Raw genomic sequence first — 12,318 nt, 5'->3', positions numbered from 1 at the left:
AACAAAACATTGGCCACTCGAGGGACAGTAGCTTGTTTGTTTTGGATTTTTCAAGTGTCTCACTAAGTCACTAAAATACATCAATTTGGTCTTTTGGACCGTTGTTGAATTGCCATGGGAGAGGTAGGTATCAATAATAAAATCAACATTGCTCTCTGTTCTATTTAAGCATTTAATTAATTCACAACAGCATAACAGTGAGCCAGCATTACCAACACCAGGACACCTGTATTTTCTACTCGAAGGAGTTAAAACTATTTTTAGTGAAAATGTTGTGTCAGTGCATAATGGAAACTGCAGACATTATCTGATGGAGACAATGACATAAAAGCTCCTGAAAAATGACACAACCGGTCCTAAAGTTGAGATTGTTGTGATGAGTGGAAACAACCTTCTTCAGGTTGTATTGAAAAAAAAAAAGAAGAAATATTTAAATTAATTTATGTAAAAAGTTATTTACTATTTCAACAATTTTTTGTATGTTATCCATCTCCTTAGTCAATGTTTGGGTAAAAAAACCAAACAATCACTTAATTGAGCTTCTAAATGATGATTATTTTCTGCTTTTCTTTTGTGATTTGTGATAGGAAAGTATATATCTAGGAATCTGGACACTTGGTTGGACGAAGCAAGCATTTAGATCACATCCATTTCGGCTTGTAGAAAATGTAACACATAGAAATAATCTATAAAGTAATCAGCAGGTAGATCAAGAATTACAAAATTAAAGTATGTTGCATATCGTCCAACTTGGAAGATCTTGGGCAACTCCACAACCAGTGCACTCAGCTTGAATTACAATTCAAACCTCACTGAATAGCTCTGAATATAAAACAATGGCTCAAAATAACAAGATGAAATGTTTGTACAATAAAAGAACACTTAATCATGATGACACCAACGACGCCAAAGGCCTCGAAGTCTGCACTGGACAACTTAGTTAGAGCAACAAAAAAAAGTGAGATACTTCCACTCCACTTGCTGCTATAGCCTCTACAGCAGGAGCCCTAAAGAGATACTGTGTCATTTATGAGAGAGATGTCAGATTAAATTACAGTCTAGGTACAGAGCTTCTGTGTAAACGCCTGGTTAGGTTAAGCGTCACGATGAAGAAGCCTCCTCCTCTTCTTCTTCCTTTCTCCTTTATTCAGCCAGTGTAACCCTGGCTTTAGTCACACCATGAGATAAGAGAGGCTGTAGTCTGTGTGCACTGTGTATACTTTCCTTAAAATTGGGGGGGGGGGGGGGGGGGGGGGGTATGGAGCCAGCAGGTTTGTGCTGTGGCACAAAGTGGATTTGAACAGCTCCAAATTGAGGCAAAAATGCATGGTAGAATATTCATCCTGGCAGTCTCAATGCTGGGATGGTTCATTTAGTGGAGAAGAGCAGTGCAAGGGAGGCTGAGTGGAGCCAAGTATGGCGGGTTGTAAAGATGCTGCTAGTTTGAGGAAATGTGCAATGATAACAAACGGGGGTAGGGCGCAGTGCATTCTCTCACATTAACTATAATATTAACAGTTCAAATACAAGCAAAAAAAAAAGGGGGGGGGGGGGGCTGCAGGATAAATGTTTGGAGACTGGATGGAAACAAAAGCGAGCATGCATGCGATGCTGAATGAAACAATGCGCCCCAGAAAGCAGACAGAGCACCTACCTTGTCCACTTCTTATGTGTGCATCTTCTTTACCCGGAGCTCCCACTGATTACAGCAACATCAGCCGAGAATTAAGATTACGATAAAAACTAAACTCGAGAGCGTTGAGCTGCACCAAATTCAGGAGCAAATTTGTTTTAAAAAAAAAGAAAAAAAAAGCATAAATAAAACAGTAAAAGCTTGAGGCTCAGCCCAGCTTGCTCTCCAAGGGGTAACTATGTTCTTCTCAGGCTATTTTCTGTGCGCTTCATCAGGAAAACAGCCTCATGTTATGCAGCACTACGCTAGCCAAGCGGCTAACGTAGCCCGTGTCGATATTTAATCGAAAATCCGGTGGGTACAGCTATGCTATCCTCATGATTTTCCGTCATTCCGCTGTGTTTTTGGGGAGGATATAGGACAGCAAAGAAAAGGATGCTCTGAGGCTGTGGCAGCGAGCAGGTCCCTTTCGCTCCTGCTGCCTACGGAAGCCCGGTCTGTCCAAAAAAAAAAATGCGCTTCTTTTTATTCAGCTCATCTGATACAGGGCGGTCTGGTAATATGATAACCTACATTTCTCTGGCATCAACATGCGGACACAAGAGGATAAATAATATTAACAAAAGAATAATTAAATATATTCATACAGGAACTTGTCAAATTATCTGAGAAATATGCTAAAAATGTCTAAATGAACAAAAAAAACTTGTTTGTTTCACCTCAAATAAAGTTTTTCCCTAATGTTGTCGTTTTTTTTTTGCCTATAACGCCCATATTATAAGGGATGCATGATTTCCCCCTAAAAAAGCTCCTGTGAGGAATTTAAGCTGGTTATGAAATGTGTTTATTTAAACACTGATATATGACCTACAAAAGCAAACAAGACCATAAGCGACAAGATTATTTCTAAAGAGTCATTTTTATGTTTCAACCCCTGTATGTATGAGAAGAAGAGAATACACTGTTGAAAAGGTCTTTGTTGACATTTTCCACAGTAAAGATTCACTGTGGGTGATATATTTGACAATAAGACGTAGTACATATTTCTTATTGTATTATTTATATTTATATTTTGTGTTTATATTCTTAACATGTATTTCTATATTCCCCCTACTATGTTGTGTTCAAGAGCCACTGTAACAACAAAATTTTCCCCTGGGGTTAATTAAGTACTTCTGTTTCTGATTCTGATTTATTAGAAAACATTTATTACACTAGATCAGAGAGATAGGAGGACTCTGTCCACAGCTGGCGTCAAAGTCAACCCAAACCAAAGGTTTCTCACAGGCGCTATAATGAATACGTTAACAATTGAGCATTAAGTTTGTGGAAGAATAAGACACTTTTACGCCATTGATTTATTCTTAAATCATGGTAATATTCCCATACGGTTATATGCTTTATAAGCCTTGATTTGAAATGTTCCACTTAAAGGCTTTATATGTGATTTTCACATTTAAATATTATAGAAATCAAGTATATCCTCTGAAAATAACTCTGTGAGTAATGACTGTCTACAATGGGTGTAACACCCGAGTCCTGCTGTCTGTGATGTTTTCCAAGCTTTTCTAGCCGTAGCTTCACTTTGTTTACATCGCCCGGACAGCCGGCTGACTACTCCCCTCGCATATAAAAGTTGTTTAATTGAGGGACTAGAGAAAAGAAGAATAATAACATACTGTACTCACTGCTTAATTGAATGTCATGTAAGCACTAGATCACGGTCATTTCGTGAAAAATTTACATGCAGTTTGAAGATACGAGCTTATAAAGATCGCTAGCATTAGCATGCTAACACAACAATGCAGCGCAAATTGTTTTGGTTTCATGCTGGTGCTCAAGGGTGACAACTGCTGGATCAAAAAATTGCATATTAAGCCTTTAATGAAGACATTAAGTTGACTATATTTTTAATTTGGAATCTGAAATAAAGTCAAATGAAAATGGTTGTAAACCTCCTTGCATCACAATGATATACGCAAAGTTTTAATGACTTGATGTGATTGTTTACTGTCAAATGAATAATTGCATGTTTTTTATAAGCATAATAAAATGTCTCATACTGCAGATAAAGATTTAAATAATACTGCACTGACGCTATAACGTTTTCCTTATAGGCGTTTACAGCTTCATCAGTAAACATATATTAACAATCCCTTTCTCAGTGTCCAGCACCTGTTTCATCATGAGTCAAATGTTGTGGATTTTTGCTCCCTCTAGTGGAAGCATTTGAACACTACAAGTAGGCATGGGCGCATACATTTCAAAGAGCAGTACAAACGGGGCAAAACAATTACCTGAATATTATGAAGAACAAATTGCAAGATCTTGATTGGACAGTTTTATTTTCTCAATGACATTTATGAAGCCAGGAGTGAGGATCTGTTTTTGTCATTATTATACACAATGTCAAAACAATGAGATACTTTCTTATCACCATCACATCAACATAATGCACACACGGTACCAACTACAGTCACTGAAAGCCCAGGGATTGTTCACAGCCTGGTTGACCAAAGGAATCATGGGAGAAGCGTCTCTGATTAAACACACAAAAAAAAAAACATCATCAGGGCAAAGACGCTACTCAGACACCTTTGGGAGACCAGGTCTGGGTCCATTTAAGACAATCCAGTTCCCCCAAGTTTAGATTCAATGTTTACACTCATTCACAACTTCACGAGAGGGTCAGAAGAAAAAAATACAGGAAAGACTTTAGACAATTCACAATCTGCCATGGTCTGTCATCCTACCGTGTGGAATGATTCAGTAAACAAAAAGTGTCAACTTATATGTTTCAATACGAGCTTCTTGAATCAGTGCCCAGCGTCCTTATTAAACAGTCTGAAAAATACTGAATTAAGCCAGATTTACAAATCAGCATCACATGTAAACAGCTGGAACTCTTTATAGCTACCAGGTGCTAAAAAGTACATGAGAACTACAATGTCAAACATGTAAGGATGGCTTTGTCGTGATTTTTTGGAGTCTATTGTGTCATTTTAAAATGTACTCTTTACAACAACAAAAAAAACACTGACTCCGCTTTTAACACACATTAAGCTTCTCTATAGGAATGTGAAAAAAATCATGTGGAAACACAGCTAACATGTAAAGATGTACATTCAAAAAATACATTTCAATGAGCCAATAAGGAGATGTGAAGTGTGTAGAGTGGGATTATTGTTGATATTTAAATAAGATGATATTGTTTAGATAAAGCTGTTTGTATATCTCTATGTTGAGTTTAGAAGCCACCTGAGAAAACATCCAATCTAAGCCAATGAAAGCCTATGGCCTTATCATATTGAATCCTCCATACTTTATTTGTTCATGTAAGCTACATTAAAAACACATCAGCTTTCCTAACTAGAAAGCTTCATGCTAAGATCGCTCTCTCGACATAAAATCCTCTCAAACTAATGATTTTGGGTATCAACAACTTTTTTGATGCTTCCAACTTAATGATGCACTTTTCTTGTCAAGTTAATACTTGAAAAGTTGATCACAACCAGAATAGACGTCTAAAACTAGAAAAAGAAAACACATTAAGGAGGAGTGGCTGCACAGGAGGGTAAATGTTGATGTCTTAGTTCCATAAGATTTTTGTGAGGAAGGTCAATGATTGACAGGATGACGTATTCAGCTCAGAGGTTCAGCTCTGATCTGACATCACTTCCTCCTAAATAAAAAACACGGCCGACTGTCCAGGGACCTCAATAACTATTTCACTTCAGTACTTTAATTCTAAACGTCACACTTCTCGTCTGATTCTACATTAGGAGGTCTGATGAGTACTGTGTCTGGGCCACAGTGTGTGGCTTAAGGACCACTTGCTTATTAGCGAAGCACATTAACAAAAAACAACAGATAAAATGACAGACCAGGCTATAATAATAAACACCCTCATGCTTCACAGGAAAGAAAAAAAAAGAAAACAAAAAGATCACATATCCAGCATACACACACACGAACAAATATTTTCAAATAGTCTAGTGAGGTTTTTAACTCATTATTTATCCAAGAGTGGTCGGAAACATGAAATGTCAGAAAAAAACTGTCCCCAACTTCAATGAGGCGACGGTATCCCTAAAACTGGAAAGCAATTCAGCTCTGAAACATCAAGCTGATCTGTTGTTGAGGCAAACACATCGCATGGAAAAACACTGGCATCTGGTGATTGTTTCCTCCCAGTTTTCTTATTCAACATTAATGTATCGCTCAAGACAAGACAGCAGGGTGTAAGGGAACCACTCTTGCATGAATAATGGCTAAAAACAATCCCAGGCAAATAGAGACATTTAAATAATTTACGATGTATTTACACAATAATCCATCTTATTTTTTCCAGCAGTGTCTTTTCATCTTGTCAGAGTGTGGATGCACCTTCTAGTCGCCCATCTTTACTTTTGACGTCTGCGGGAGACAAATAGAAACCAGTCACGACAGAATATCAGGAAGACAAACGGACAAAATCATCACATGTGCACAGCAGAGATCCATTTCGACTGTTGTGTTTAAAGTTATCTATGCAATGACATATCTCAAGACTAAAGTCATTTCTAAACGGCTTAAGGAGAAAAGGGAAAAGCCATAAAGAAATCAGCTTGAGTGATTCACCTGCAGAATGGCTACGATGACACCAAACAGGCCGATTGCACTGCCAAAGATCTCCACGATGAGGATCTTCACGAAGAGGCTGGCGTTCTGAGCGTCTGCCAGAGCTGCTCCGCTACCCACGATGCCCACGCAGATGCCACAGAAGAGGTTGGAAAAGCCCACAGTCAGACCAGCTCCAAACATGGAGTAACCTAGACAAGGCAGAAATTCAAATGAGTCAGACCTCCAGGGTGAGTCATCCACAGCAGAACTGGAAACAAAGATCTGACTTCCCAGTCCGTTTGGAAACTAGTCAAGTGTTGGGAGTATCTAAAAACACTAACATGGAAAAAGTCTCTTTGTAGGTGATATCTTTCTCTGAGGGTGGATTACAGTTGGGGTCTAAAATTGGACTCTGTCATATCTGAGTTGATTTTGTATATTTTATTAGCAATAAATATTTTATACAAATATAGATTTAATACAGAAAGTACCTAAAATGTTTCAAACGTTTACCCTTACACCAGACCATTTGAAGAGAAAATGTTAAGATTGTCTACATTCATTTCACACGCTTTGGAATGGGCACAAGCTTTCTTCAAATGTCTCACCAGCTTGGTAGTTCCTTGCTCCGATGGTCTCAGGGGTCGTTCCGGTGAATCTCTATGAAATGAAAGATTATATTTAGAACCAAATAACCACCCTTGTGCTCTGTTGTTGTTCATATAACAATATTAAACTATATTCGTCCCATATGAATAAGACTCTAATGTACGATTGTGCTGTTCACTGTACAGTAGGGTTGTGCTCAAACAATCGATACGGCAATATATCGTCATGTGCTCCTAGCAAATACATACAGTATATCTCTGCAGATGTTTCAGAACCGATATGGCTGCAAATCTGTCATGACAGTAAAGACAGTTGCCCTATGGTGCAGTTCACAATCACACCATATCTTTGGGATTAAAATTTTTTAATGTAATTCTGAGGACCTGAATTGAAGTGTTTCAAGTTGTAGGATCCTTAAAGGTCCCATATTATGCTTTTTCTGGTTTTATATGCTCTTAAGTGTGTTTTGCATGTATCCTGTGCATGTTTAGACACATCTATTTGCAGAAATTCAAAGTCCGCGGAAACGCGGCTTCTCCTACCTCCTCCTGTTAGCTGTAGCATTAGCCGCATGTAACGCTTGGTTCTAGCCCCCCTCGATAAAAATGTGTCAGTCCGACGTCATTGTCAGTGTGAGATCACTGATCTAAGCCCATTGGCTCGTTGTGGCAAGCCCAGCAGTTCATGTTGCACGCCCGTTAACTTTTGTAGCACGCCCCCGATATGCCGTAGCCTGCGGTAGTGCTAAGGTGCTAATGTTTATGCTCCCCTCGGACGGAGCCAGTGGCTGCATTCCCAATATGGTAAAAGGGGCGGGACATTTCCGAGAACCGTGCTGAGCAACTGACCAATAACGACAGAGCGGATCGGCAGACCAATCAGAGCAGACTTGGCCCACGTGGGGTCTCACAGTGTGGGCTCAGCAGAGTGTAGCTGACGGACTCAGAGCGTAGAGGGAGCAAGGAGGAGCAGTACATGAAAACAGACACTTTTTTCAGACTTTAGCTATTGTGAACGTACAAAAGTAGGTACATAGATTAAATATACGAACCCCAACAAGGGCATAATATGAGCTCTTTAACATGCCTCTGCTACTATTCTCAACAATAAAGAACAGCTGTTGTAGTGAATTCTGTGTTGGACGTATATCACGATATGCATCGTATCGTGGCCTCCGTATCGTGATATGTATCATATCGTGGGGTTGTGGGAAATACCCAGCCTTACTGTACAGTGCTCCTGTTTAAAGGTGAAATGGATATCTGCACGTTTTTCTGGATCATGATCAACAAAAGATGCTCACTGCTTACCTCAGCCATGTTGCTGATTACAATAGCCATGATGATTCCATAAATTGCAACAGCTTCACAGAAGATGATGCTAGAGGGAGACATAAAAAAAGAAAACGTTAAAAGATTGGGTTTTAAATTGGCAGCTTTTTCTTCTATGTTGCCACAAAGTGCTACTGGGGACCTAATATAACTAAAGCAGCTAAGCCCAAACTTAAAGCTACTCAGGGGCTACGCAGACAAGCTAATTTATTAATTGAGGCGCTTGTCTTGGCTTCACTCTCGAACGTCTTGTGAAATAAGACAGTCTAATATCTTTATGTGAGATTCCAACATTGTCCACACAGAGATTGACTCAGAACACTCTGCGTTACCTTATCTGCCGTAGTGTGGCATACAGGTCAAGTGTTTGTGCTCTTTTTTCTAGCAACACCTAACACCTGACCCCCCCCCCCCCCCCGTGAAGCTTTCTACCTATAAAGTGTATGACCTGACACTAAAAACACTTAAAGCTGAAGTTCTCATTTAAGAAGTATTTACTATCTAGTTTTGAACTGCTTATACATTCCCCCTAGGTGAACACCATTACAAACATTCTGTGTAGTAACTCAACCTGCAGAGGGATTTCATTTCACTATCTGAGGATAATAATGAGCCAACAGGTTTCAGGAAGGAGTCGTGAAAGAAGGATGGATGGAAAGGATGGATGGAAAGTCAAGGATTTGATTAAAAAAAAAAAACCTGAATAAGCCTACCTGACCAGATTCTTGGTTTTGATTCGTGGAGCCTTAACACCACCACCAATGATGCTCGAGCCAGTGATGTAGATCCCCCTGGAAAGCAAAATAACAAGCAGCACAAACATAAACATGTGACAACAAACTATTTGCTGATTAAAAAGTTTAAGAAGAAGAAAATAGTTCCAGTGAATTTTAGCTTGAAATACTCATTATTTTTGCGAACAGACGGAGATTTTAAATACATCATTCAATTATCATAATAAACTGATAAATGAGTTTAAAGCAACCAAACACCCTCAAGTTAAATCTAGTAAATGGATACAACTTAAAGAATAAATATCCAACAGGATGCAAAACAAAAGGCAGCCTACAGGAGCATAACTGAAAATTAAAATCAATGTATTAATGGAAATAATTACAACATATACCTTAAAGATGTGATGTTCCTTTTTAATGTGTTTGTATGTATTCCATCACTGAATAAATCAAACATATGTGAGCCTAGTCCCCTCCACTTTTTGCTGGATGTGAAGTTTAACTGGCTCTAATTTATTTAGATCTTTTTCTTTCCAATTCTGGTTGTTAAAAAATGAATTTAGAGGGAGATCTTTGATTGCTGTTCATATGGTGACATTAAGAATTTCCCACATTTAGTGCATGTCCTGTCTTCTACTATTTTTACTCTAACCTTTTCCACAAGCAAAACGACTAAGTTGGGACATTTGGCACACTCTTAAGGGGCCATACTTTGCTCTATCTAAAATATGAATAAGTATTTCCAACCAAGCATAAAATCACACTAAGTCAGTTTGGAATGGGCTGACTAGCTTGTTTTTGTTTACACACTGTGTCTTTGTTGTTTTACAATATGCTATGATGTCGCTCACATCGTGGCTTCTGATTTAATTATATTTAAGAGAGGTTTCTGTTTGGCTAACATCTAACAGTTCCACATTTCCACATGACCAACACACATTAAGAGTTGTAAAAAGCAGGAAGTTGGTCTATGAAATAGAAACACACTTTAGGGAGTCACATACACCCATCACCATGGGAACCACATTTACAATAAGAACTCACCAGGCAGCTCCCACCACAGACAGAGAGATGGCCAAGCCAATGCCCAGACTGGCCCACATAAAGGGAGAAGTCTCTGTCAGGAACCTGAAAAGAAGAAGTACAGCTGAAGACTACACTTTATGGGGGAAGGAGTGATATTAACAGGCAGAAACATCAGTTTGTCTGTTCACATGGCAAAGAGGACTTTCTTCATTTGCTTGTTGTGTTCTTTTTGTTTTGCTTTTGTAGACAGCTTAAAGTTTAAATATAAAGACTGGGACACTGCATAATTCCTGTGTTGGAAACATTAAGAAGAATAGTTTTAAACATGCATTAGGTAAAGACCAATGAAACAGATTAAAATCGGCTTCTCTAATCAAATGTTTTTGTCAAACCAGATGCAGATTCAGTTCAAATATGCCCCTCTTCCACTGTTGATTGCAGCGATTAAATTACCTTAAAGGTCAATCCACAATACAACTGCACTACATCACTCATTGTATCAAATTCATATCTTGTTTTTGAATTTTGAGATCAGTCAGTGAAGCAAATGTATACATTTTGTATCCCTTTGACTCTTGCATAAAATAAAAATAGTTGACTTTGAACAGTCATGTGAAGACAGCCTCTCAAAGAGCAAGGCACTATAACCACAGCAACTATATCAAAGGCAACACCTTCCAGCACTGAGCTCTTTTCGATAGACTACAACTAGTATTTGATGCAAAGCAGGACAGTGATTGTTTCAAAATTGTTCATCCTTGGGAAGATATTTGGTTACAATAACGATGTTCAGCAAAATCCTTTATTCTAAAAGCCCCAAATTTCAACATCTCCTTTTCGGCAACACAACATTTTAAGGAAGGCTCATGGCTCTATCCAAACAAATGTACTGACTTCAAAATAGGACAATTACCTTTCGATATTTACAATATTAATTAACCTATTGGTGATGGTCTAATATTATTGATATCGTGCCAATAAGAAAACGTTTGTTACAAATTCATACTGCCTTAAGTTAAACATTCAAACATAAAACAAAAAAGGATTATAATAATAACGGAAATAAAATGTTGGCAGTAGAACATATTTTCCACTAGTTAAGCAGCTCTACATTGATCCAAGTACAAAACAACATGTAAATGTAACTTTTAACCAGACAGACTTTAACAGATTTAGTGGGTGCTAGTATGTTGCCAATGTTTCCCATTGTGTTTATTGACCTTATGACAGTACTTGAATACTAAGATTGCTTACCATGCCACATCAAAGCGGAATCCAAGGTCAAATATAGTATAGCAGATACCTGTGCAGACAAAAACACAGAAATTAGATATGAAAGTGGAGGAGGGCCGAAGTAAGCTTTGATGGTCTAACACAGCCTGTTTGCATGCACAGTATGTTACAGCATTAATAAACTCTTCCCTCATAAATGACCCATGGGTGACACAGTGTCACACATATGTGCTACAGTCATGGAAAGAAGTTCTCACATTAGTGTGATCGCTCACTCTCACGTGAAAACTGCTGCAGTTCCTGTTTGGGATCTTTCAGTGACATTAACAGCTAAATGGCTAACCTTAGCTCTGCAGAATGATTTGATTTCTAAACTGAGAGAGGGGCAACCAATTTCCCTCAAACATCTCCCACCGAAGAATATCTGAGACTAGTCCAACGTGAACCGTAAAAAGCAATGTCCAACATCTGACACCAGAGTCATTTACTGCAGCAGGCGCTTAGCTGGAGAGCTACAGTATTAGCTTAATATCAGCTGGAGAACTGCTGGCTTGGATACTAGACCAGGTCGTTGGTCTTAAGATACATATTACAAATGATGCTCAAGAAACAGCAAAACAAATTTTACTTTGTGGAAGTGCAAATTGCTAAACTGCATTAAAAACAGTGTCTTCCGACACAGGAGCTTCTTAGCATTAATGGATAGCAAACAAAATGGAAACAGCCGCATCAGCTTTTGGTCCCATGATTTAGTCCCGATCATATCTGTCAAACACCAGAAGAGAGAATCACTGACGACGTGGTCACCGCTGCATGAGTCTGTGTGATGGGTGATTTCAAGCATTATTTACAATATTCTGACCATTATTAAGGAAACTGGAATCTTACCGACGATTAGTATGGTACTCCAGAAGGCCAAAGTGACCCCCGTGTACAGAATAGCGTGTCCGTTCATCATACACTCGAGAAGCATCTACCTGTCGGCCTAACCTGCTGGATCACACAGATTTCTTTGGCTCAAATCTAATATTTGACGCCAGTGATGCCAAGATAACGAAAATAATGCTGTTAAAAGAAACGCAGTCGGTCGATGGAGGAGATGAAGAAACACCAAGAGGGGGAAGCTGGAGGATGTCAGCTGATCAGGCTT

At 38.8% G+C, this 12,318-nt stretch overlaps 2 protein-coding genes across 4 annotated transcripts in view; both read right to left on the bottom strand.

Annotated features, from left to right (window-relative positions):
• The window catches only part of b4galt2 (UDP-Gal:betaGlcNAc beta 1,4- galactosyltransferase, polypeptide 2), a 167,882-nt gene extending 165,777 nt beyond the window's left edge, over positions 1–2,105 (bottom strand). Inside the window, exon 1 of the mRNA XM_020635224.3 lies at positions 1,655–2,105. The gene's annotated coding sequence lies outside the window, so the exon portion shown is untranslated. The remainder of the gene's footprint in view (positions 1–1,654) is intronic.
• Positions 2,106–3,959: 1,854 nt separating this feature from the next.
• atp6v0b (ATPase H+ transporting V0 subunit b) lies at positions 3,960–12,318 on the bottom strand. Of its 3 annotated transcripts, none has more exons than XR_010666351.1 (9): positions 12,057–12,318; positions 11,190–11,238; positions 9,954–10,037; positions 8,889–8,966; positions 8,155–8,224; positions 6,844–6,895; positions 6,254–6,444; positions 5,959–6,049; positions 3,960–4,172 (listed from the first exon to the last, which is right to left on the bottom strand). XR_010666351.1 is itself a non-coding variant. In XM_020635233.3 (9 exons), the coding sequence occupies exons 1-8, from the start codon at positions 12,139–12,141 to the stop codon at positions 6,023–6,025; spliced, it is 636 nt and encodes a 211-aa protein (XP_020490889.1). In that variant the 5' UTR covers positions 12,142–12,318; the 3' UTR covers positions 3,960–4,172; positions 6,020–6,022. The 3 variants fall into 3 exon arrangements, 2 of the variants coding, with proteins under 2 accessions (XP_020490889.1, XP_020490888.1); XM_020635233.3 differs by having other exon boundaries at positions 6,020–6,049; XM_020635232.3 differs by having other exon boundaries at positions 3,960–6,049; positions 12,057–12,317.

Source organism: Labrus bergylta, chromosome 4 (assembly GCF_963930695.1).
Source record: "Labrus bergylta chromosome 4, fLabBer1.1, whole genome shotgun sequence".
Lineage (NCBI taxonomy): Eukaryota > Metazoa > Chordata > Actinopteri > Labriformes > Labridae > Labrus > Labrus bergylta.
This window is presented reverse-complemented; position numbering and strand designations above follow the sequence as displayed.